The 27,148-nt window shown below is 43.5% G+C and overlaps 1 protein-coding gene across 2 annotated transcripts in view; it reads left to right on the top strand.

The window, feature by feature from the left end:
- The window catches only part of Cc2d2b (coiled-coil and C2 domain containing 2B), an 88,170-nt gene extending 62,246 nt beyond the window's left edge, over positions 1-25,924 (top strand). For both annotated transcript variants that reach the window (XM_035441837.1, XM_027407355.2), the window contains 11 exons: positions 592-688; positions 2,175-2,273; positions 6,591-6,773; positions 6,920-7,117; positions 8,582-8,671; positions 11,038-11,151; positions 13,122-13,256; positions 14,520-14,642; positions 19,361-19,419; positions 21,776-21,950; positions 24,094-25,924. In XM_035441837.1, the coding sequence (XP_035297728.1) occupies positions 592-688; positions 2,175-2,273; positions 6,591-6,773; positions 6,920-7,117; positions 8,582-8,671; positions 11,038-11,151; positions 13,122-13,256; positions 14,520-14,642; positions 19,361-19,419; positions 21,776-21,950; positions 24,094-24,282 (1,462 nt within the window). In that variant the 3' untranslated portion in view covers positions 24,283-25,924. The remainder of the gene's footprint in view (positions 1-591; positions 689-2,174; positions 2,274-6,590; positions 6,774-6,919; positions 7,118-8,581; positions 8,672-11,037; positions 11,152-13,121; positions 13,257-14,519; positions 14,643-19,360; positions 19,420-21,775; positions 21,951-24,093) is intronic.
- The last annotated feature ends 1,224 nt before the right edge of the window (positions 25,925-27,148 follow it).

Here is a 27,148-nt window from a genome sequence, read left to right as displayed (position 1 = left end):
CCGGCTGCTCTGGGAATTGTAAATCCAAAATGGACTGTCTGGACTCTTGGTCATCTCAATGAGTCTTCTCTCTTTTTTTTTTTTTTTTTTTTTTTGGTTTTTCGAGACAGGGTTTCTCTGTATAGCTTTGGAGCCTATCCTGGCACTCGCTCTGGAGACCAGGCTGGCCTCGAACTCACAGAGATCCACCTGCCTCTGCCTCCCGAGTGCTGGGATTAAAGGCGTGCACCACCAACGCCCAGCTGAGTCATCTCTTTAGGATATACAGTGCCAAGCACTGTCTTTCTCTGCTTACTCATTTCGATTGACATGATCTCCAGGCGAAAAAGAAGACAGTGTCATTGTCTTCTTTTATTTTCATTTTATGAGGAATATATGGTTAATTATAATACATACATTTGTTCTAATGAAAAGGAGAAGCCAGGCTTCAAGGCATATATATAGCTTTTTTCTAAGTCTAAACTTTACAAAGGAAAAGATCATAGGTAATTTCTTAGACTTTATCAATGATGTGCTTAGATAATATGTGGATGTTGAAAAAAAAAAAAACAAAAAAAGTTAAACATTCAAGGGTGCTTTTCTCGTTTTCAGCTCACCAGGACATGATTATGGCTTCTCTACTTTATCAAAAATAAAAGACAATATACATATCAACGTTTTCGATGAAGTGGTCATTGAAAAGCATGAGGTAATGCAGGGAAATGTCTGGTTAATGGTGAAATAATTATGAGGTCAAACTGAATGGAATCTTGGAACATGCTTGTGAACTTACTTTGTTATCTGTTTCTGAGACAGGGACTCGCTGCAGCTCAGGCTGGCTGGAAGTCACTATGTGGCCCTGGCAGGTCTTGAACTTGTAACAGTCCTATTACCAGTCTCTGCCACCATACCTAGTGTAATTTGCTTTTAATGTGATATATGTAACATTGTCTAAAAAGGGTTTGAGTCAATGTGCAGAAAAGTCAGACATATGACAAGCTACTCTAAATGTGACAAATCATAGCAACCTATAAGGAGGAAGCGTGGTGAACAGGCCAGGACTTGGGAGAAGCAGACATTGATGACTGAACACTGCATTTGAATATGAACTTTTTAGTGGTGAAGACAGAAAGAGAGGCAGAAAATCTCGCATAATTTTATTATCTGATCAAAGGAAGACACCTAGTTATTTTAGGACCAGAATTTTGTGGTGTTTTCTGTAATTTCTAAAATTAATGATTGCTTTCCCTGTACATTAGCAAAAAGGCCTAACCCAATGCCTAGCACCATAACAAGCTCCGTAATAAGTGTTAGTTTCCTTCCCGTTAGCTTGACATGGAAAATATAAAGGTGTGTATCCACTATAGCTGCTGTCTCTGCGTAGGTGAGTTAAATGCTTTCATATAAATGGCTTTAAAATCATTGGAACAATTACTGGGGTCAGGTCCACCCACTCACTGCCTGAAAGCCAGGAGATGGTAGAAAGAAATCAGGATGACTGGAGCCTTTGTCACCCCAGAGTTCAATCTTGAGGAGCTCAGGTATGCAGAGGGCTTTATCAGGAGGGAATGACACACAATGAAATGAGGGCTGTCAGGCTACATGCTGACATGTTAGGTCTCTGTCATCCGAAGTATCTCTTTTTTCTTCTCTGAAACATTGTGATGGTTCTCAGCCACCTGGTGTTATCTCCCGTAGTTCTGTTTAGACAGACATCTTACTGCCCCCACTCCCACCTGGGAAGTTAAACTGTTCTGCAGTTTACCCAGGCTAGCCTCAAGCTCACAGAGATACACCTGCTTCTGCCTCTGGAGCTCTGGCATTAAAGGTGTGTGCCACCACTGCCCAGTGTTAATATAAATTGAAAGAAGTATTATTTAGTATCTTAGCCGTTTAGATGAGCCTTCTTTTCTAGGCTTGTCCAACCTGTGCCCCACAGGCCGAGAGCATCTTGGAATAGTTATGATGAGTCTTAACCCATTTGTAGATGACACCATATACCACATCAGAAATTTAGACACTCAGACTTTAGAACTTAGGATGCCACGGAAAAAGAAAAGGGGGAGAGAGAGACAGAGACAGAGAGACAAAGAGACACAGAGAGAGAACAAAAAGAATAGTTTGTTACAGCTACCTAAGAGTTTGTGAAAGTATCCTGCCATTTTTGTGAGTTTACCTTAAATTTGCTTTAACAGGACCATTGTCTCAAGAGCTGCAGTACTCATGCTTACATACAAAAGAACTGGCTGGGCTCCATCAGCTTCCCCTTCTCAGCCCTTCTGCAACAGTCTGAGGTAACAAAAAAGTTCTTTGCTAATGATTCCAAGATGTGTTTCTGTCTAGTAAAAGCACTTTCTGATGTTTTTGAGTTAGAGTCTGTGACTGACAGGTTATATGGTTATTAAAATGACCCTATATTACCCAGTGCTGTGGGGTTTAGAGTGTTTGCAGAGTGTGGCTGTTGATAGGAAGTGCCTGCAAATTTACCTCTTGCATTTTTAAAGTGTTTACTAAGACAGAAAAAAAAAGCTACTCCCAAATCATAAAGCAAAATTTGCATAAAGGCCTTTGAAGACCAGGCCCAGGTGCCAAGAATTTCGTCTAACCAGCCTTGCAAGGTTAATGATGAGAACTGGCCTTTGCAAGACCCTCGGGGGCACCACTGTTTAGGTTCAATAGCAGTGGTGAGCCGGCATGACCAGCGAGTGTGAAACTCCTGTCCAGGCTCCGCTTTAGGCTCAGTTGCTTCCTTACTGAAAGATCTTAAGCAGGGTGCCTGAAACCCCGGTAGCCATGCCAGACACTGAGGATTTGAAGTCAGAAGTGAATTTCCTGCCACAAGTTCATTGTCAGGATGGGGATGTGAACACTTGGTGTAGTGTGGTGTGCTGTAGTGTTCCGGTGGTAAAGAGTATCAGGACCTCCCCTGCCTGGGCTGCTGGGGCAATGGAGGTGTAGGGGAAGAGGAGGAGAGTGTTTCAGTGACTTGTTTATTTTGTTGTGTAGACTGTGTGAAGATATATTGCTGTGGTTGGTTTAATAAAAAGCTGAATGGGAGATAGCTAGGCAGGAGGTATATGCAGGACTCCTGGACAGAGAGAAGAAGTAGGAGATACTCTTGGTTCAGGGGAGATGCTAATGAGACACGGAGGGCGTTGGGCATACAGAATGAAAGGAAGGTAAAAGCTACATGGTAAAATATAGGTTAATGAAAGCAGGTTAATTTATTAGAGCTAGTGGGACAAGCCTAAGCTAAGGCTGAGCTTTCATGAATCACAATAAGTCTCCATGTTGTTATTGTGAACTGGTGGCCCAAAGAAAAGTTTGATTACATTTTTTTTCTTACGTGTTTGACTTGTTGAAGTAAATATTTCAACGAATTCAACAAGTATTTGAGGGCGTCTGAGTGAAAATGAACCACACGTATGTAGGGAGCCGTTTCCTGCATTCTCCATTACAATGATGGTGCCTGAAGACACCAAAATGTAAATTACTTCACAGGCGCTGGGTAATCTCCATTCCTTTGATCTCTGCCTATCCCGTGGCTCATTTGGCCTGAGGAGCTGAAGCCATTCATAGGGTAACACGTCCCAGGCGGCTGCTTGCCAGCCTTTATTAAGGAAAGGGATTCTTGGTTCAGAGTCTCTGCTCTGGTAAGCTTATGCTCTCCCAACTCTCAAGATGCATTAAAGCTTGTCTGCAGAAGGATCCGAGTGTCCTGCGTGTATTTCTTGCCGGCGAGAACATACAGCACGCGGGACATATGGTGCCGAAACCCGGGAACATATGAACATCTCCGGCACTGCGGAGACCCCTCTAACGGGGCGGATTCAGAACTGCAGGGTGGTAAATTCGGAGAGGTATGTTTTTTCTGGACTTTGGCTTGGGAATGTTGCTATTTTGGGAGGTTAATATAGAGGCTTCTGTGCTTTTACTAGGAGCTATTTTGACCTTTCTCACTGTTGTAGCAATCTTAAAGAAGTCCAGAATTACATATCAGAAACCGAATGTGGTGAGAGATGGGGCGCGCCCAACAATAAAATATAAGGAAAAAGGACCTCCCGGGATGTCTAGTGACAAGGGAGTGAATAATTTGTTAAGAACAACAACAAATAAGAAAAAAGGACCTCCTGGGATGTCTAATGACAAGGGAGTGAATAATTTGTTAGATGATTCTGTAAATAAGTTTAAAGCTTTAAATCTTGATAGCTCTGATGACTCTAAAAGCTCAAGAGATAAAGTTTTAGAGGAAACAGCTCAGCTAGGTGAAAAAGAAACAAAAAAGGAGGGAGAGAAAATAGGGGATAACCGGTCACACCCCGGTAAATTTAAGAGAAATAAAGACTCAAAACCTAGCCTCTGCCCTACAATGAAACTAGAGGCCTTGGAGCTGAGCAGCTCAGACTCTGAGATTTTAGACTCTAGCAAGGAAGCAGAGCTAGAGGAGGAGGCAGCACGATACCACCCCGATAGATATCGGCTGCCAAAAGTGAAAGCAAATATGAGGCCATCGCCTGTTAATCCAGCGGGTGTACTTCCATCAGCACCCCCATTATTTGGTACCCACTCCTTTTTACCATCAGAGGAGCGGAGAAAATTACAGATGGCTTTCCCAGTCTTAGGGGAAAAGGCCATGCATATTAGGCCTGGAATGCCTGGGGCTTTAAAGCCTGCCTCATAAACATTAAAGCTCAGGGGCATACCGCGGCCAAGCGTCTCAATATGGTGACCTCCCGGGAGCGGGGAGCCACCAGGTTGCCTAAGGAGGGGTGAACCGGCCCAGGTCGGAAACGGAGCAGGTCAAAACTCCCGTGCTGATCAGTAGTGGGATCGCGCCTGTGAAGTAATTTACATTTTGGTGTCTTCAGGCACCATCATTGTAATGGAGAATGCAGGAAACGGCTCCCTACACACGTACATTAGTTAGGACTTGAAAAGACCAGGTGCAACAGAAGCCCCAGTGTGGCTGACATCAGTCAGGGTTCTGCTCACCTCCCCATAAAGAAGTCTAGACGCCAGGGGCAGCTGCTCAAGGATGACATCAAGCACCCAAGCTGCTTTTATTTTCCTGCTCCACTTTCCTCGTTATGTGTCCCCTATCCTCAGAGCTGCGAACTGTTCACCACAGCTCCAGCTTCGCAGCTGTGGTGAGCAGAGGCAGGGAGAAACAGGACAGCCACTGCCTGTGTCAGGGAGGGAGTTCCTCAGCCATGCAGACTTCCGCTTACGGCTTATTTATGTGACCACAGCCCTTCCGTCATGGTGCCAACAGAAACTGTTGACTTTTTTTTTTCTTTTTTTAAGAAAGAAGATAATCCATAATAGCTAGAAGATAGAAAGGTGTTATGGGCAATCACACAAAGCCCTGATGGAACATATTACTGATAAAAATCTGAGTGGTCAGAGGCACAGGGCTTCCTATAGTTGTGACTCTCTGCAGGCATCTCTCGATTCAGACCAGGCTGTATGATGGACAGGTAGTTTAGAAGTATGGGTTTCAAGGATGAACAGATCTGGAGGTCTTTCATAAATTACATCAACTCTCCAAAGCTCAAATAAAGGTAAGGGCAGTAGCCGCCTCACTGGATAGAAGAACCTGCACCAGCACTTGGTGTAGGGGCTTGCACCAAGGACTCTGTAGCCACTAGCTGCTGCCACCACCATGATTCACTGTCTCCTCCGCCAACTTCCTTGGGGCTGGTTTTCCTGCTCTCACATTTTCCCCCAGCACACACACTGCAGCATCTTCTTTGAGCCTAAATTAGACTTTTCTTGTTTTAAGGTTTATTTTCTTTGGATTCTGTATATGTGTGGTGATATGTGCTCATGGGAGCAGATGAGGACATCAAATCCCCTGGGGCTGGAGTTGAAGGCTGTTGTGAGCCCCCTGACATAGGCACTAGGGACCCCTCTAAAAGCAGCACACACTCTTGACTACTGGGCCATCACTCCAGCCCCTTAAATTAGGTTTCCTAAGAACTTTTATCACTGTGGTGTGGTAACCTACTACTTTGGTTCTTTCTTGGCTTACTTTTTCCTCTCTTTGCATAATACATATTGGTCGGGGATCCAAGGTGTCGGCGTTAGGACAAAGTGCGAGGGGCACCTTGGCGTATTCCATGAAGGGCGAGGGTGACCGAGGCAGAGAGACAAACATACCAGGCAGACTGAGCTTAAATGCTAAGTTTTTTTAGAAAGGGGAGGGAAGGGGGAAGGAAAGAGAAAAAAAGGGAAAGAGACACAGAGACAGAGGACAGAAGAGAAGAGGGAGACAGAAAAAGTCCTGTCTGCCCCAGGGGAACAGTGGGAAGAGAGATCAGGAAAGAGAAGAGAGCAGAAAGAGAGCATAAGTGGGCAGAGGTCTTTCTTTTAAAGGGGTCCTTTGTACCTGGGCTGACCAGGGTACTGCCTGAGTGCATTCTGCCAGGTGACAGGGGCAGGCTAACATAGTGCTTGAATCCTTACAGTCACGAGTGCCCATTGGTCACCCCAGAGAGCCTGGTGATTCCCCAGCAGAAGCCCACGTCTCTGTAAGCCCGGCTGTCCTGGAGAGGAGACTGATCTGGGATATAGGCTTGGCTGATGTTGATTCTCATCACGTGTTCTTTCAGATTAGCGGAACATTTCAAGTGAACATCCCACCCATTTTGCTTGGGTACACCTGGAGCAACACTTATGTCCCTCCTAGAGAAGACTGCAGTGGGCAGAACCCAAAAGAATGTACCTTCCTAAATATTTTTGCTACAATTGAACCTCAGATATCATATATCACATTCAACCCGAAACTAGATGAGGTAGGTCTCAAACCAAATTATTCTGAAACAAATTATCAAAAACAGTGTAAATTTCAAAGATATCAGAAGTAAACATTGGTTTTTCTCTTATTTTCTAAGGGGGGAGGGAGCAATACAGTGTTGAACTTTTTAAAATCTGATTCCAGTTTTCAGATCAAATAGACGTTTTGCAGCGAGCACAGATTTTTACCAGGAACTGTAAGGCCATGTTTCCCAACCGAAGAGTGGTGACCACCGTTTTTAATGGTGAAGGGATGCAGGTCTTTGTCACAAGATTTATCAAGGCGTTGAACCCACCACAGCAACTTCTGGATATATTTCTTCATGATTCCAATGCGACCCTTGTGAGTTATGATTTTTTTCTTTCTTTCAGTTTCATAGAGATTACAGAGCCTGTGTGAAGAATCAAGTACGTCTTTTAGTTGGGGATCAATCTAGGCGACTTGTTCTCTTCAGACAGTTTGTGTTGTTTGTAAGTTACAAAGCTCTCTTAGGAGGACCCTTTGGGCTAAAACTCAAAGCCTGGGTCTTGGTTGCTTTTACTGTATTCTGCTTTTCCATTGTGGTTTCTTCATGCTGGTTGGTCTTAACACCCACTGCCCTGGGGCTGACAGTATTCTTGTGTATTCTCGGATGCTCATGAAGCATTGTGGGGCCTGTGACTCAAATGCATGAAGCTAACGGTACTCTCCTTTCCTTATGGAGCATTGTGGAGCATGTGACTTACATAGGAAGTCATCAGTGCAAAAAGTCACGGCTGTGCATAAAGGACATGCTACACATCACTTCGAATGTTAAAGAGCTTTTTGTGTTGTCCTTCTTTCTTCCTTTTGAGTCTTAGTCTGCAGCATTCTAGTGGGGAGGGGAAATCCTCAGTGTGACTTCTGTTGCCGAGGAAGCAGGCCACATCTGTATCCAGCTGCAGCAGCTTAATGTGTTGTGCCCAGATTTCGGAACCCCAAAAGAACCCACCAACAAGGAGATGACTCACCGAATGCAAGGACAAAGGTTTCTTTATTGACTCAAGGATACGAGCTGCAGCAAGGACCCCATTCGTTCAGGAACAAATGGAGTACCCACTTTTGACTGAGGGGTACTTTTATAAGGCAAAATTGTAGGGCTGGAAGCCCCAAGATTACAGAACTTGCGTGGTTACACAGGACAGGGCAATGGTTGTATGCTTCAGGCAAGATGCAATTAAGCAGGATGCTCAGAGGAAATGAGTTTGTTCATTGTCTCCTGGGCTGGGGACTTCTACAATTGATAACTATCTGATCCTCTTTGGACCAGAGGAATGTGGACGCCATTCTAGGGTGTGATATCTGGTCTAAGGGCTTGAGTCCTGTGGACCTTTGTTTAACCGTGTCTGCTGGGCTGCCTTTTGGGAACTCAGAGTTTTCTTTTTGGGCTTTGGAGTCTGGGTTTTAGACTTTTATTAATTTTCCCCTTTCAAATGCAAGTTTATAAGAAAGGGAATTCAGAAAGATTCTGAAGCAAGAGCCAGTCGAGCCTTCGCTGTTTCACACCTTTTAAAAATGTTGACCTGTTGCTGCAGTGTTGTAGTATTTTAAATTCTAATAATGTATTACAATAAAACATAATGCCTAGCAAGGAGTCTCTGGCTCAGGCATTTGGGGCCCTACTCCCATAGCATATTACCTTTGTGAGTCTGAACAAGTTACATCATCACTCTGAGCTTGGACCTAGGTTCCCTGAGAGGCCTGTAGTATGCTCTGAGAGAGAACACTTGTGAAGCTGCCTGCTAGACAACGGACATGCTCAGTGACTGTCAGTTTATCTTATTCCAGGACCTTATCGCCCGATTTGTATCTTTGATTCCTTTCACAACAGAAACGTTGGACGAAAATGATGGTTTTGATATATGGATGACATCAGAGGTAACACATGGCATTTTATAGTTAAAATGTGTAATATTTCTCACTTGTCTTAAAGTAGCACTTCTTTGTACAGTGTTCTGCCTTGTCAAATATGAAAGTGTTTGATAACTTGTATATACTTCCCAGCTCCCTAATAATTTATGGATATACATCATTAAGATGATCTGTTTTCAAAAAATGCAAAGGAATTCCTCATGAGTATTTTTATTTCATGGGAATATTCCAGCAGTGCAGTATCATGATATTCTCCAGAGAGCCCTGTGGATTATCTCTGTGGAAATGTCCAGAATGATATCCACAGCAAGCGTGTCACTTCCCCAAAGTGTCCCCGGTCTCTCGCAGGGACTATGTGCGAGAGAGGGAAGAATGACAGGAGATACAGGGTAACAGAGAGAATAGTGAAAATAAGAGAGAGCTAGTGGGAATAAGAGAGAGAGAGAGAGAGAGAGAGAGAGAGAGAGAGAATAAGTACATAAGAGAGACAATAGCGGGAATAAGAGAGAGAGAGAGTAAGAAGATAACAAGAGATAGAGAAAAGTACATAAGAGAGAATAGTGGGAATAGCCAGGTTGTAAGAAGGATGAGTAGTTCAAGGAGGGAAACCCAAGAGCTGAAGGGAGATTAGGGTGGGGGGGTGAGAAGGACTAGGATGCTAGTGTGGACTTTGTAATGTGTAGCAGGTACTTAAGATGCTGAGGAGGAAGCCTGAAGGTAAGCATGTGCTCTGATATAGTGGTAGGCACCACAGGCAGCCATGTGTCCCTTCTGCCAGAGGTGAGGGAAATGACTCCTTTGGCAAATGGGAACCAGTTTCACAAGTTCCTGAAGAATGCTAACTTTTATCTAAGCACCAGAAATACTCCTGTTGGAGCTCATTTCTGGAGACCTAACAGCTAGCCATCATTTGAACACTTAAGCCACATCTTTAGAATTTTTTTCAGCAGAAGCCAGAAATCCAGAGTTTTACACAAAATTTTCCTTTAAAGAAATTCTAAGTGAAAGACCCGTGAAGAGGTACTTTCGTAGAAGGAGACCCGCACCCAGGAATCAGCGAAACCACGAACTTTGGATGCAAAAGCAAGAGGTTTTATTGGTGGCGCGCGTACCCGGGGGCTTAGCTTCTGTTAGGCCAAGCCCCGAGCCCCGGAAGGGGAGTCCTTTTATAGGGGAAAAAGGCACAGTAATAGTCAGGCGAAACGGCCTTTATCTTTTGCCGCGTCCAGATGGCTGACCTTGGGACGGAGCGATCCCTCGGGGGCCGGGGCCGGCCTTGCGCAGCGGTGGGGAAGTGAGAGCCGGCAGCTGTGGGGATCAAGGGTCGGGGAGTGCAGGGGAGGATGTATTCCCCGCACGCTCCGCCAGCTGCTGACCGGAGGAGGAGGCAACCTTAAAAGAAAAAGCTAAGGGCGGGGGTCTTTCACTAAGGACTAAGGCCAGGCACAGTGACACATGCTTTTAATCCCAGCACTCCAGAGGCAGAGGCAGGTAGATCTCTGTGAGTTCAAGGCCAGCCTGGTCTACAGAGCAAGTTCCAGAACAGCCAGGGCTATACAGAGAAACCCTGTCTCAAAAAATAAAACAAACAAATTCTAGGGACCAAACAGAACATGATGAGGTGTAGGCCACCATTCTTCCTGTCCTGCCATCCCCATCTTCTTGCTATGCAGTCACACCTGGCACCTGTGTCTGATCTCTGGCCTGGAGCTCAGCTGTTCGGCACTTTAGGGTAAAGAAGTTTCTACTACACTTCTTTTTTTTCTTGGTTTTTCGAGACAGGGTTTCTCTGTGGCTTTGGAAGCTGTCCTGGAACTAGCTCTTGTAGACCAGGCTGGCTACGAACTCACAGAGATCCACCTGCCTCTGCCTCCCGAGTGCTGGAACTAAAGGCATGCGCCACTAACACCCGGCCTATTATGCTTCTTGATTAGGCATCATCTAACTCATACTCCTTCCTGTCTTTGAGTCAAAAACTATATTGGTACAGGGCAGACTGTAGCTTTCCCCCGGATCCTGTGTGACTCCTTATCTTCCTCGGAAGCTCAGGGCAGCATAATATTTGTTCTCAACACAAAAGCCTCATTTTGGATATAAATTGTCTGGCCGCTCCATGTAATATTAATATTAACTGTCCCAGTATCAGAGTGGCCTGGTGTTCTAAGTTACTGTTCTCCTCGTCCTATGCATCCCTGAAGCCAGAACATGGTTTTGTTGTCATGTTAGCAGATGGTCGAGTCAACCCTGAGACTGAAGGGAGTGTAAGGCTCTACATGTGTTGTTTAGTCTACTTGACTTTCTCTTTCCTTTCTCCTCTTCCTTCCTCCTTTCTGAATATACTGTATTATTTTTGTTTCTTTTCTTTTGCCCAGTGCTGCATTAGTTTGGCTATTGGAAATAAGGAAGAGCATGCCATACTTCTCTGTAATTTCTTTCTGTACTTTGGAAAGAAGGCGTTGGTGCTCCTGGGGACCTCAGTCCTAGAAGTAAGTGCTGGGAAAATGTGAACAAAACTAAACCAGATTTAAGCTGCGTATTTGGTGGACTTCCAATGAGCTAGAGAGTTCCGCAGGCAAACATTTGTGACTTGAGGATAATGGTGGATCACCAAAATTTCTGCAGTGCAAAAAATAGCTTTTTTTCTACTTGTAAAACAGCGCTGCCTGATAAGGCCACAGGGGCTATTAAATTACATCATCCCACAGCAGCTGTCTGTGGCATATGTGCAATGGATGGGTTCAGGGGTTATACAGCATCAGTTGCGTGGAATTTCGGCTGTCCTCATCCACCACCATTATTCTGGGTTTCAGATGCTACACTGTAAGACCCTGAAAAAAGCTTGCCAATAGTGTCTTCAAACATTTAACCTCACAAGAACTGACCAGAAATGCATCCTTACTGATAGGAAACATTTTTACAACTCAGTTTAGGTATTTCTGAATATATCCTTCCAGAAGCTGTCCTTTAGCTCTACATGGATATCTGTCCACCTGTCAGCATTTCCAGTCTTGCCTTCTGTCTTTTTGTTGTTGTTCTGTCACTATATCTTATTTCCCAGCATCCCTTGCCATCGACTATTATTTGTCAAATTTGTTAACGCCCCATTTGGTCCCCTGCTGTAGTTGTAAGTGCCGCTAGGTGGCAGTAAACACACAACTAGATCTCAATAGATACATTTATTTGTATGGGAAGTAACTCCATAGGAGGCTGGTTTCACCTCAGTTCTATGGGGAGGCATAGTAAGGAGCAAGAGCTCTGGACTAGAGACTAGGGACGTCAGGGTTCACAACACAGAGCAGTGATGAGCCTCGCTGGGTTCGGGGACAAGTGTTAACACCCAGCAGCTTCACTTAGGTCTGAGCTCAGTTTTGCTTGTCTCTCAGGTCCCAGCCTCTGCACAGATGGAATCCTGCTTCTCCCCATCACCATAGCCCCCTCAACCGCTGATTTCTCATTAAAGAGGGGCAAAAAACATTCCATCCTCGCAGAGTTGAGAGTAAATTAAAAAGAAAATCAATGTGAATCTTAGGCTAAACAATAAATGTTAAATATTACCATTATTTGAATTATCTATTTTTCACTAAAAAAGTGTCAACACTAAAAAGATACATGTGGAGCAAAATAGCTGTTTTTGAAAAAAAAACTGTAAAATTGTACTTATTATTGAGTAGGTACATGGCACACATGAGACTTCAGGGTGCTTTTTCCTTCTGCCTCCATACAGGCTCCTGGGATGAGGGTCAGCAGGTAGAAACTCACTGGCCCCATAACTAATTCTCAGTATATTTTCTAAATGCTTATTTATTATTATTAGTGTGTATTGGGGGTGAGCATGCCAAGGTGCACTTTGTCATGAGTTAGTTCCCAGGTCACTAGCCTTGCATGACAAGTGTCTTTAGCCACTGAGCCAGCTCCCCAGCCAAGGCTTCTGATTCATTAGACTGCCTTCCTGTATTCTTTCGCTTCTAGTTCCAAGTCTTGCTTTCAATTTTAATTTAGTGGATTTTAAATTTCTATACTGATTCCCTCTTAGCCTTAGGCCAGTTTATCTTCCCCTACTCTGCCTAGTCTCCAAGTGTATTCTAACCAAAGTGAGTCCCCACAGCTCGTTTGTGTAAATTAGACAAAAGTGACGCTGTCACAAAATGCTTTAGGACTGTCTGGTAGAGTCATCATAGTATATTGATTTTGTTAGAGTAACCTTTTTTTTTTTTCCATCAGTGTACCCTTCAGAACCTCCAATGGTGTCACTGAGTCACATGTTTTCTTAATTTAAATCCTCATACTACCTGGGTCTTCCTTGATTTTGTTGTTGTTTTTTTTTTTCAGAGTTTTTTGTTTGTTTTTGCAGCTAGGTTTTTAACCCCCACCATCCCCCAAAAAACTTTTAAAGCTCAGAGTAATGAAGGTGGTCAACACATACAGCAAAGATGACTGAATCGTTTTCCTTCTGCAGGGGCATGTGGCTTATGTATTGACCCAAGAAACTGGAGAGTCTTTGCTTTGGAATCCATCAACAGGGCAGTGTTATAAACAGTTTGACCCATTTTGCCCCTTGCAAAGTGTGGATTGTCTGTTCAATGATAGAAATGTAAGTATATGAAGGGGATATTTTGAGTTATTTCTTCATGTTATCCCAAGCACACATTAGAATAACCCAGGAACTTTGTAATGGTGGTACTTGGGAGTCTGTGGGGTCAGAGATCAGGTCATCTTTTACCCTTAAAGTCAGTCTATAGAGCTTCCAAGATGGCTCTACCAAGCCCTTGCAGCACTCTGGAATCCGCTCCTCCCTTAGGCCTACCCTGGCTTCGGCCACTTGGCTGAGTACCAGGTTGGAACATTTGCACCATTCTTTTTTTATTATTATTAATCTATTTCTTATATTCCAATCACAGTTCCCCCTCCCTCCTTTCCTCCTGCTCCCCCAACACCCCCCCCCTTCCATCTGCTCCTTGGAGAGGGTAAGGCTTCCCCTAGGAAGTCTACTAAGTTTGTCCCATCATCTCGTTGAAGCAGGACCAAGGCACCTCCTCACCTCTCACAAGGCTGTGTCTAGGCTGAGCAAGGTATCTCTCTATATAGAATGGGCTCCACTAAGTCAGTTTGTGCATTAGTTTTAGATTTTGAACCCACTGCCAGTGGCCTCATATATTGTCCCAGTCACACTATTGTCATCTATATTAAGGGAGTCTAGTTCGGTTATGCAGGTTCCCCATTTGTCAGACCTGAGTCAGTGATCTCTCACTAGCTCGGATCAGCTGATTCTGTGGGTTTCCCCATCATGGTCTTGACTCCTTTGTCCGTATTATTGCTTCTCCCTCACTTTGATTGTATTCCAGGAGCTTGGTCCACTGGTTAGTTGTGGATTTCTGCATCTGCTTCCATCTGTTTCTAGAAGAGGGTTCAAGATTCTCTGGGGTTGTGGATTGTAGGCTGGGTATCTTCTGCTTTATTTCTGGTATCCACTTATGAGTGAGAACATACTACATTTGTTTTTGGTTACTTTCTGGCTTTGGGTTACTTCACTCAGGATGTTTTTTTTTTTTTTTTCCCAGTTCTATCCATTTGCCTGTAAATTTTAGGATGTCATTGTTTCTTACCGATGAGTAGTACTCCATTGTGTAAATGTACCACATTTTCTTTATCCATTCTTCAGTTGAGGGGCATCTAGGTTGTTTCCAAGATTAGACTATTACAAATAATGTTGCTGTGAACATAGTTGAGCAAACGCCCTTGTGGTATGAATGTGCCTCCTTTGGACATATGCTCAACAGCATTTGCACCGTTCTTAGCCAATATGGGTCTTGTGTTCCCATGGGCTTACACTGACCTTTTGTTAATGTTTTTATAGGTCTGGTTTAATATTCAACAAAACAATACACCAATGGCTGTACATTTTGACTATTCAAAAGAAAGCTTCTGGAAACAGCTGCTGCCAAAAGACTTTCAGTGGACAAAAGCCCAGAGTGTACAGGTAAATACTCTCTCAAGTATGTCTGCATGAGAGTTACTGTCACTTCTAATCTTTGTTAGTTGTGGCAGTCCCTGGTTGTTGACTTGCTCAGCAATGTTACCCAAAATGAATCTTCTCTGCCATCCAGATTGCCTTTGGGTTAATTTGACCCCTCTCCTGTATCTGCAGAAAAAAAGAACTTGAGAAAATAATGTCATCTTGAATGTTATTTAGATCTTCTAACCTTTTCCCCATCAGAAATACAGCATTTAATGTTCGATATGGCACAGTAGGTTTTTACATCTGGTGATGATCAAGTATAAATACTGATAAGTGTTTCTCCAGACTCCAAACCATAGCAGTTATCTTGTGGAATGAAAACAGGACAGGAAGAGCACCAAGTGAGTGGGACTGAAACAAGGCTGGCAGCAAGGTCTAAACCGGCTTCAGCAAGAGAAGGAGCTGGAGCAGGCATCCCCTCTGAAGCCAAGGACTGTGGTGGAGCACTCCTTCTCCTTACTTTAGAAATAAGATGGGAAGAAACAGCTCTGGTGTCCAGGAGGCAGGGGACCAGAACTGTTGTGGCCAGCAGATCTGTGCCTGTGATCAGTAGCACCTCCTGGATGAAGGGCTATGGAGTGCCAGAGTGAAGTCAATTATAAAGTCCACAAAGTAGGAGCCTTGAGCCAAGAGAAAAGGAAGGGGGCAGTGAGGAGGAAAGAGGGGGAAAGAGAATAATAGGCAAAAGACAATTCATAGAAGCAGAAATTCAAATGTGCACCCTCACTTGTAATCAGGGAAATGGAACGTGTGATCGTACCAAGTGTTAACAAAAATCAGAGAAACGAGGGCAGTGTAAGCTGCCTGATAACGTGATGCAGTCAAACATGCTCTCATTGTGATCCACCCGTTTAACCCTCTAGCTGTGTGCGCTGGAGAACATGCCCAGGGAGAAAACCCCAGCGGTCAGCAGAGAGTCAAATGGCGTGGATGAATAGAACGAAATAGCAAGGAATTAGAAACAGTTCACAATTAGAAAATTGGTCTGTGAGCTGTGAAATACTCGTACAATGCATTCTTCCACAGCACTGGAAAGTGTTTGAACCGGTTTGCAGAAGCTCCCAGTCTCTGTGTGTGTGTTACCTTAGAATGTATGGGTGAATCTGCCTACCAGTAATTTTCTAGATTCCAATCCCGATTTCTAGCCGAGGTTGAGAAGTGCTGGCCTAGAGCTATGCATATCAACAAGAATGGGATATAAAAGTATATATATTAAAAAAAGTAAAGAGTATGTGAAATAATGCACAAAGTACAAAACCACTTAAGTTTGAAAACTACATTGTGTATATATGTATATACCCATACACACACTTGTATATATAATAGATTTGGAAAGGCATTTATAGGAATGCTAAATGCCAAATTCAGGTTAGAGGTTACCTTTAGACTGGAGGGGGTGAAAAGGACAATATCAGAAGGCAGAATACATGGAAGGAGAGAGAGAGCGGAGTATACATATGTGCTGACTCTGAAGAAAACTTCCAGGAGATTTCACATCAGTGATGCTGGCCTCCTCTTCATCACAGTCGAGTCTTCAGCCCCAGCTGACCAGCATCCATTGTCCCAGCAAAGCAAAAGTTTTCCTTTAGTGGTTCTGGTCTCTTGTTAACCACAGCTGATTCTTCAGCCCCAGCTGACCAGGCACCACGGATTCATCACACAAATGGCATGGCGGTCTTGGCTTCCCTCTGAAACTTCACTACTCATCTGCATTGTTTTCAACACACTTATCTTTCTAAGCGCCTATAGAATAGCCCACTGGGCTCTCAACACTCAGTGGCTTTTCTAGCCCAGAATTCCAAAATCCTTCCACAATCCTCCACAAAACAATAAGGTCAAGCCTGTCACCACAATACCCCACTATCCTGGTACTAATTTCTGTCTTAGTCACTGTTCTATTGCTTTGAATAGACACATGACCAAGGCAACTATTTTAAGAGGATGCATTTAATTGGGGTCTTGTTTACAGTTTCAGATGTTTAGTCCATTACCATCATGACAGGGAGTATTGCAACATTCAAGCAGACACTGGAGCAATAGCTGATAACTACCTATACTTGGAGAGCTATCTTATTTTTGTTCTTTTTTAAAAAATCTAAAGTAAGGGCCTGGGATGTAGCTCAGTGATAGAGCATTTTTCCTATCATGCATGAGGCCCTGGGTTCAATTCTCACTACTGCTAAATAAATAAAGTAAAACTAATGAGTAAAAATCTAAAACAAATATAGAAGAATGCAATGATTATATATAGCCTAGTGGCCATATGATGGGTATGTATTCATTACATCATTCTCTGTGATTGTCTGTGAATTCAAGGCAACTCATTGTTGTTAACTTGTTTAAGTTTAAAAATATAAAAAAGGCGCAAGATGAGACGTGAGAACGAGAGATACATTAACCATAGTTTATTCCAGGTGGGGGAGGGGGAGGAGAGGAAGGCAAGAGAGAGAAGTGAGTAAGAGAGAGAAGAGAAGACAGCAAAGAGAAGAGAGTAGGAGAAGAGAGCCTAAGTGGGCAGGGGTCTGTCTTTTAAAGGGGTCCTTTACACCTGCGTGCAGACTTAGTTTCCATGGAACCCTGGGCTGCTCAGGGTACTGCCTGAGTGGATTCTGCCAGGTGACAGGACCAGGCCAGTGTAATGCTGGAACCTTTCACTCATAGTATTAAAAGGATTGCATAGTTACAGGGAACAAAGTCAAGAATACCAAGGAATATAGATTTTTTTCCACCTTCAAAGTCTTTTTTCTCCATCTCCTAAGAAATAACTACTGTCCACCAGTTCCTTGTGCATTCTTCTACGTATTCTCCACACAGATCAAGTATATGTATGTATTTTTGTACTTCCTGTTTGAAGTACCATTTTTTAAAAAGGGAAATGTGCTTATCTTTCTTGAGCAAACCACATGTACAGTGTCTATCGTCCATGCTTCCTCTAGCATTCTCTAGCCCAGGCTGTGGCACTGCTGCCTCCTAGAGAGAAAATAATCTGTTCCAAGGTTTGTGTTTTGTTTGCTTTGTTTTTGTCTGTTTAGTTATTTCTTGTCCAGCCAGGTGGTATGTAGTGGTTTCCTGTTGGTGTTGTGTTAGATGTAGCTGCCACAAAGTAAAAGATGCGTCCCTGTTCTTTGACCTTATGTTTTCAAGGAGGAAAACAAGCAGCTAAACCCCAAGCTAAGCCCATGCTTGTGATGAGTGCTGCTGCAGAAGCCATGAAGGTGTGGGGGTGGGTTTGTTTTTTGTGTTTGGGGAGCTCACAGCAGGAGGAGGGAAGAGAACTCAGGGGTTTCAGGACAGTGAGTGACAAGCTAAGTGAGCAGAACTTGCCTCCTTGGGATTCTGGGAAAATAATGGCCTCCAAGAGACAGCACCACCTGCAGTGGCCAGGAAGTGTCTTTCTAGGAGCTTCCAGAATCTTGGTTGCCGAATGAGCAGAGATAGGTCAAAGGATAAGCAAAATGCTGGTAGGGACTGGAGCCTTAGTCTTCAGGGAAGTTAGAAGCCAATATCACTATGGGAGACCATAATCAAGTACAGGTTTTCAAAAGCTTCTGTGATTGTTGAACTTGTGTATCTCTTGCCTTTCATGGTGCTTGGAACTGAACCCAGAGCTTTGTGCGTGGAAGGCAAGCACTAACTACCTTTGGGCTGCATCTCTTTCCAGTCAGTCTCCTGGAGACTTGTTAAAGCAAATGAGTTTCTGATTCAGTGGACATGAAAGAAGAGCTAAGAACTTGCATTTTTAACAATTTCACATGTCTGGGGTTGGTTCTGAGGCCAGTTAGGGAATTTAGAGACCTATCAAGTGTTTCCTTTTTGCCAACTTTCATTACACTTTGGGGTTCACCTGTCCCTATCCCTCCAGTAGCCTCTGTTCCCCAGTTCAGAATACACAAAGTAGCAACTGTGGAATCCCAACCCCTTAAAACAGCTCTAGTGAACCTCATGAGGAAGGTAGAGCTGGGTTAGGCAGGAACTTGAGAGGTAAGCCCAACCCAGGACAGGAAAAGAGAAAACATGAAGAATCTTGCTCCTTACTGAAGGTTAGAGGTGTGGCGTGGAGCAAAGGTTTGGAGATGGGAGTGTGAAGTGGATTTTCTGTGTGTTTATATGCAGGTTCATATAGACACAAGGAATTGGTTCCTGCCAGCTACAAGAAATATAGACCCAGAAAAGGATAGTTATAAACCATGTCAGAAGAGTAACAGTATTATCTAGAATTTATTGAGCATTTCATAAATGCCAGGCTTTACAGGTACTGCCTCATTTTAAAATCATTCTAAGACTTCAAAGAAGTAGGCCCAACTATTGTTCCCATTCTAATGATCAAAGTAGCCGAGAATCAGAACAAAGTTATATTATGTAACTTTGCCAAAGTCACCATAAGTGTAAGAAACTAGTGTTTTGAGATCAATAAGCATGCCAGATCCTTGCACAAAGAAGAAATGAGAATAGCATATGTCTTACCCATGAAAAGTGTCTTTTATACTCCTGCCCCCATGCTGAGTAAGTAGTGTGAAAAATCAAAGAAAATGTGTGATCTTTGTTTGAATTCGAGATTGCTTTTACCATGAGAGACTAGTTTGGTCCTGTTTTCCCAATCCCAGGACTTCAGGGATGCCTGGGCTCTAAAGGTGGGTGGTCTCTAGGATGTTCCTAACTTTGAGCTGTCTACATTTCAGCCTGAAGAAATAGTTTATTGTGATACGAACAAAGGCATGGTAGAAGATCTGAAGAGCAGGTACTGTGTGTCCTTCCACCCACCACTTGTCTGTCACCTCCTCGTCATCTAAACCAGCCTCTCAGAGTGCCCATTAGACTCAGCAACAAAAGCATGAAAAGGGAGATCCCAATGGCTAGCCCTACTGAACCACAATCTCTTAATGTTAGCATGATAAATGGTCCCTCTACCAGCTAAAGAATCCCTTGAAAGGACAGTCTACGTTGACTCTGGGCATCGTAGGCCATGGTTGAAACTTTCTCAGTGTGGATAGTTGATGAGCCTATGATCATAATAAAGCAAAAGCCAACTCCTTGTAGAAGGATATGAAGGTTAATGGCCATGACCCTTGTTGTGGTGAAGACATCTCAGCTGGCTAGCACAAACACTCAACAACACTGTCAGTCCTGGATAATCCCCAAATTTATACGTTCATTGCCTTATGGAGAGCCTCAGTCAAGCCCCAAATGGGTCATAGTCTATACAGAAGGCTTTACTCCTACTCCACATGTGTCAGCAGCTTCTGAATCAGACTTGCTGCAGGGGCTCACACTCACGCAGCAGGCTGGCATGTAACCCACTGTCAGCCAATCGAAACAGTGTGACCAAAGTCATCTTGTCACTTCCTTTTCTTGATAGTATGTAAGCTTACTCTGTCCCCAGTCATTACTACCCTCTTTTTGAGATTAAAAAATTATTAACATTTTATATGTATAGCTCTTTACCTGCATATATGTGTATGGTTGTTTATCACATACATGCCTGGTACCCACAGAGGCCAAGCCAAAGAGGACTTCAGCTCCCCTGAAACTGGAGTTACAGATGGTTGTGAGCTGCCATGTGGGGGCTGGGAATTGAACCTGGGTCCTCTGGAAGAGCACCAGTGCTTTTAACTGTTGAGCCATCTCTCCAGCCCCCATTCCCCAGTTCTCTAGAAAAACAGTAAGTGTAGTAGGGAAAGGGATCCTCACTAGTTTGCATTAGAATTGCTTCCAGAACTACTTACAGTACAGGCTCAGGGGTCCAGACACCACTTGCATCATTATCAGAAGCTGAAGCTTTCTGATGTCAGCCCCCATTGAAACACACCAGCACTTCAGCCAACATATTATAAACTCAGGAATTGCACTGTAAATTCAAGTGAGAAGAGACTCTCAGTAGCTTCTCTATAACAACCTATAGATTCTGGGGTTGGAGAGATGGGTCAGAGGTTAAGAGCTCTTCCAGAGGTCCTGAGTTCAATTCCCAGCAACCACATGGTGGCTCACAACCATCTATCATGAGATCTGGTGCCCTCTTCTGGTGTGCAGGCACACATGCAGACAGAACACTGTATATGTAATAAAAATAAGTAAATAAATTAAAATAAAACCTATAGATTTGACCCCACAAGGTCATTTCACTCACAGGACCCGTGAACCAACTTACACACTTCTCCCTTTTCCCAGTAAGGTTCCGCCAAGCACCATTAGAGGGCTGCTCTAAATCTCTGCTCCTGTGGAATGACATTCTAGTGAGGATGGGTGGGTGTGACCACCATATTTAGTCCCTTGCCTTCTTTCCTTCCAAGTCCACATCCTGAACTAACTGAACTAATAATCCCACTTCTGCTAATACCTCAGACCAGATATCCGATTTTTTTTTTTGAGACAGGGTTTCTCTGTGTAGCTTTGGAGCCTATCCTGGCACTCGCTGTATAGATCAGGCTGGCCTCAAACTCACAGAGATCTGCCTGCCTCTGCCTCCCGAGTGCTGGGATTAAAGGCGTGTGCAACCAATGCCCGACTCAGATACCCGATTTTTTAAAAAGGCAATTTCTTGGAAACACTATGCCCTTTGCAAAGGATGGGTAAAATGCCAGCCAGTAATCAGATGACAGGTGCTGTCAAACAGCAACTGCTGTACCTGGGTGTCTGGAAGAGATACTCTTAGCAGATTTAATTTCTGGCTACGTATGGAAGCTTCTGGCCTTCCCTAGCCAATAAGAGCCTACGTCTCCCTACTTGATTGGTCAATGTGAGTCATAACTGGCACCCCTCACTGTAAATAACTGCTTCCCTCCTAAATCTCAAGTTTCTTTCTCATTTGTGAAGTGACAAAGTTCTTGTGACATTTACTAAGTGAGTCACAATTTGCCAAAGGCATTATCTTTGCATTCTTTTTTTTTAAGATTTTATTTATTTATTTATTTATTATGTATACAACATTCTGCTTCCATGTATATCTGCACACCAGAAGAGGGCACCAAATCTCATAACGGATGGTTGTGAGCCACCATGTGGTTGCTGGGAATTGAACTCAGGACCTCTGGAATAACAGTCAGTGCTCTTAACCTCTGAGCCATCTTTTCAGCCCTATCTTTGCATTCTTACCACAGGATGGAAAGGGCACTGAAATGTAAAATGATGGAATGGCGACCTAAGCACCCTACGCGATGGAATCGGCAGTGCACTTCTGTTTTGCGACAAATCCTTCCTAAGCTAGAGTTTTACACGGGAAGTTTTGCTTCATTTGAAGACAGTGAGTTAGAAAGGCTGCTACAGTTTTATTGGGTTTGTATGATTTAATTTGTACATGATATTTGATTTTAACCTGTTGTTAACTGGTAAATAACAGCAATCTGAACTATCTCTGAAATGCCTCTTTTTTGGTCACCAAAGACAGAGGAGTTGAAAACCCAAAGAGTGAGAAGAATCTCTCACTCCACCATCCAGGGGGCTAGATGTCTTCCAGGAGACAAAGGAGAGATCTGTTAGGAGTGTTAGGGAAGGGTCTGCAGGTGCCATTCAACCAGGAATAAAGAGGAAGTTGTTCTTATTTTTCTTTGTTTTAACAGAACTTGGAATAAAAGTTATAAATAAAATATAGCTAAATATAAGCCAATGTTTAAAGCTTGGAGTTTCTGTGCAAAAATATCAGATTAATAGTGCATAGTAGACAATAATTAGGTCAAGATTGAGCCCTTCAGCCTGGATTCTATTTACTTATAGACCAAAAAGTTGTGATAGAACCAACATTACATGCATGGCATTTTCTCAGAACTGTATGTTTTATGACCATAAATGGTGAACTTTGAAAAGAGATGTCCAATCTGAAACTAGGAAACTGAGAAATGATCCCTAGTAACCTATTGGATTCTGAGTCATTCATTGCTTCTGGGCAAGAGAAGTCCAGGAAAGTTCAGTTATCTCTGGATGCAAATGACTGCCAATTTTATGTCCAGCCTGGACCTTGACAGCCAACCTCACCTTAGACCATTGTCAGTGCACTGACATCTCCCTGGAGAATGAAAAGGCATCTCACGTTCAGCAAGTCCAAAAACAAATAAGGTGGACATTTGTTAGAGTCTCCTTTCCTTACTTTGTTTAGCACCGGCGTTCCTTCACTCACCCCACCTGTCCTCTATTAACTGGTCCCCTGGGTTCTTAGAAGGCCCAGTTGTCCAAGAGTGAGAACCTCTCCCTCGACCATCTAGGAAGCTAGATGTCTCCCAGGGGATCCCAGCAGTCAGGGAGGGGTCTGCAGGTACTATCCATTCAGGAATTAGGAAGAGGTTGTTCTTATTTTTCTTTGTTTTTTATAGAATTCGTGATTAAGGAGATAAATATAGTTAAATATAAGCCAAGGTTTAAAGCTTGGAGCTTCTGTGTAAAAATATCAGACTAACGATGCATAGTAGACAATACTTAGATCAAGATTGAGCCCTGCAGCCTGTAGTCAGATCCTATTTTGACCATTCACTGGTGTCAACCCAGGTGAAGTCATCAAACCCAGCTACACCTTTTGTCCATTGGATAACACAGGGGTAAAAGCAGTTGTCTGTTTTGTGATCATGGTGAGGATTAAGTAAGTTTATTCTTAGTATTTAACTCAACATCTAATGCTGACTAAATGCTAAACAGTTTCTGGTCTGTGCGGGGACCCAGGCTAAGCACTGGAATTATGGCAGGAAACAATAAAGATACAATCAAGGGCATTCACAGGTGGACTAGAGGCAGATCAGAAAATACTACTGATGAAGTTGCATTAGGTGGGCAAGAGAAAGGACAGCGTATATGGAAAGGGCATGTGAGCACACTTAAGACCTGGAAAAACCCTCCCGAGGGGAGCAATGGAAGCTCCCCTCAAGGGTTCATGGTTGTCATCTGTGTGCTACTATATCACATTACTTAGACCCACATTCCCTTAACACTGTCACACAGTAGTGACTTAATATAAACATGACGGTTGTTAGCAGTTTGCCATCTGGAGGGTCCACGTTTGTTCTGTGTCAGCAGTACAGATTCTTGTTTTTCTCTACTGGGTCTGTACCGTGCGGGTGATTCAGAACTTACCTCATTCAGTTATCTGAGGCTTATTTAACACTACATCCAGAGCCGGGCGTTGGTGGCACATGCCTTTAATACCAGCACTCGGGCGGTAGAGGCAGGTGGATCTTTGTGAGTTCGAGGCCAGCCTGGTCTCCAGAGCAAGTGCCAGGATAGGCTCCAAAGCTACACAGAGAAACCCTGTCTCAAAAAACAAAAACAAACAAGCAAACAAAAAACCCACTATATCTAGAATATGACAGTGACTCACAAAAGCCAGTTATTGTCAAGACTGCCACATCGCTAAGACTTCTGTGATCTTTCTGATAATGGTAGTTCCAGACTTCTAGACTGTAATGTGCCTTTGTGTTGTGCTAACCTTATCCAGGTCACAGGATTTCCCATCCAGATGCCCTACACAGATGTCCAGTCAGTCATCGATGCCGTCTACCAGACTGGAGTTCACTCTTCTGAATTTCCCCAGACAGAATTTGCTTTAGCCGTGTACATTCATCCATATCCAAACAACATATTATCTGTGTGGGTCTACTTGGCTTCCTTAGCCCGCTATCAGTGAAAGGGAAGAAGGGAAAAGGCAAAGAGTACTATGGTCTCCTAGATCCAAGTTTTCCTGTCATCTGGAGATTTTGCTGCTTATTTTCAAGTTCACCAGTGCTGGGCATAATTTGGATTCCTGAGTAGAGTTGGAAACTATGGAGACCACATCAGCACCCCTTCCCCAAGCTTTGAGGATGAGTCTAGATACCTCCATACATACACACCTCTTCCAGGAGACCCTCAGCAGTTTGGCTGCTTTGTGTACTCCAGTCTACAGTAGATCTCATTCTGGAAAAGAAGCAATGCTGGCCTGCTCCCAAAGGTCATTGCAGCTCAATCAAGGTGGTCTCACCACCTCCATTACAGCCATCCTAAGAGGCTTATTAAGAGTGGAGATCCCCAGACTCACCCAAGACTTCCTGAATCAGAACCACTGAGAGGAGAGCAGCATTGTTTTTGATCCGCTGTAGAATGTTGTCAGTACTAACGAGACATGGGTACCTTTGAAGCTTGTTCTGATACAATTCCAGATAAAAATTCCTCAGAGGGAACCCTGAGGTCATATTCTAGTCTGAAAGGCTCCAGATATAAGAAAAGCCTGTTTCAGTTTGAGTCAAAGGGCCAGAAAAGACCTACCTCCCAGCTTAAAGAAATTAAGCAAGAGGAAACCCCTCTTACTCCATTGAGGGAGGGCAGTCTTTTAATTCTGCTCAAAGCTCCAGCTGACTGGATGAGGACTACCCACATTCAGAAGGGCAATCTGCTTTACTCAGCTCACCAAGTCACGTTCTCCAACCCAGCACTGCCTTCACACATATATCCAGGATGCCCGAACAGTGGCTCTCCTGTGGCCCACTCAGGTAGATAATAACAGTCTATGTCCATTTTAACCAGAAGTAAAAATGTATGTAAAATTTTAATCTTGGGGTACTCACTGGTAAATTGCATATTGTAAATATATGCAAATTTTGGTTCCTAATTTGGAGAATAGCATAAAGACTATCCTTAACATTCTGCATCATAGTGGTTTGGAAATATCATTAGGATCTTCCATATCAAGTTCATTACAGGTGTGATCTACCTCTCCTCAACCTCTCCAACTGCCAAGTGTCAAATATTTTAGAGAAAGATGACAGGTGTCAATGCATTAAGACCGGTTAATGAGCTTATACAAATCTAAATGGGAGGTGAAGGTGCTATAGGCAAAGAGATTGGGTGTGAACCGTAGTCACAGTGACTTAAATAGTACACAGGTGTAAATTTGTGCCAAGGAAATGAGTCGAGAACAGGTCCAAGGGCTTCTGGCTCCTAGTGCTTTGTATCCAAAAGAATTTGGTAGAGCCTTGAAGAAACCTGAATGTTTACTAGACTAGAATGTATAACAAAAACAAAGTGCACACTATACCATGGAGTAAGGTACCATTTTACACACAAAATGAGGCAAGGGGGTTTACATCCATGCGTTGATGTAAAGAACTTTGTATTCTGGGAAGGGACAACCAAAGACACAGCAGTCGTGGTGGCACCCCTGGGAAGAAGTGTCGTCAGTGGTTATTATGCACTACTTTATACTGTTTCAATGTTTTGTCTTTTGCATGCATTTATTTAAGTTTTTCTTTTTAATTAAAAGCAATTTAATTTTTCAATTAAAATTTTTTAACATTTGAATACATCTTATGTACGTGGTTCACAGTGTTTTGTTTTTGTGGTACTACAGCTTGAACCCAAGGTCTCAGGTATGCCAGGCAAGCACCATTCTGCTGACGATATCCCCCGGTACTCAGCACACAACATTTGATAAACACACACATCAAGTTTAGAAAACTTGGTGAATAATTCCCTCTGTGTTCTGATGTCAGTGTCTGTGCTGCGAGAGCATGGCCCGCTTCCCACTGACTGAAGTTCCCAGAGTTACAAAGGCTTCGCAGAGAATCTGCTCTCTTCCCCCAACGCTTGCCAAACCACTTGTGCCTTGGGCTATAACCCAACTCTAGTTCCCACTCTGCTGTGTGGGTGCCTTACCCTCTTCACTTTTATACCTTTACTGGTCACTTCCCAGGTTTGGAGTATCTTTACCCAAGGCAAAACGGTCCTCCATTTTTATTCCAGGTGTGTCTTCTCCTGAGAGCCCTTCCCTGTTTGTTGTCCCCTCTGTCTGGCACACCCATCTACCAGATAGATACGTACCACTTACTTTCCCTCAGGCCTCTGCATGGCTCCCCATAGCATAAAACAATGCCCACCTTTCATTATCACGATTCTTTGCAGTAGAAAGTAAACTATGAGAAAACAGTTCAGTTAAGTAACTGCTTTGCACCCAGATATCATTCTAAAGGGATAAAGAAATAGTTGTAATGATATATTATTTATGATTTATCAAAGCTTGGCTGAGGATTCAGAAAAGCAAAGTTAGACTCAAGCTATAGAGATCAGGCAGTGGTGAAACACACCTTTAATCCCATTCCAGCAGTCAGAAGCCAGGTGGTGGTGGTGGTGGTGGTGGTGGTGATACACACCTTTAATTCTAGGACTCAGAATTAAGAGACGGAGAGCTACACAAGAGTGAATCAGTCTAAAGGAGAATTATAGCTCACACCTTCAATCCCAACATTAAGGAAGTATAGAAGACAGAAGCAAGGTCTCAGAGAAGCAATCATTCTCCAGCCAGACGAGGAAAGGTTACAGTCTGAGGCTTGGTGAGAACTCATGGAGACAGGATCAGCCCATTCAGCCTGAGGTAGAGGTAAGAAGCCAGTGGCCAGCTGCTTTGCTTTTCTGATATTCAGAAGTTTGAACTCCAATATCAGTCTCTGGGTCATTTGTTTTGTGTTACAAATAGTAAAACAGAAATTTGCCTCTTAGGAATGCATAATCTAAGACCACCA

Source organism: Cricetulus griseus, chromosome 3 (assembly GCF_003668045.3).
Source record: "Cricetulus griseus strain 17A/GY chromosome 3, alternate assembly CriGri-PICRH-1.0, whole genome shotgun sequence".
NCBI classification, from domain to species: domain Eukaryota; kingdom Metazoa; phylum Chordata; class Mammalia; order Rodentia; family Cricetidae; genus Cricetulus; species Cricetulus griseus.
This window is presented reverse-complemented; position numbering and strand designations above follow the sequence as displayed.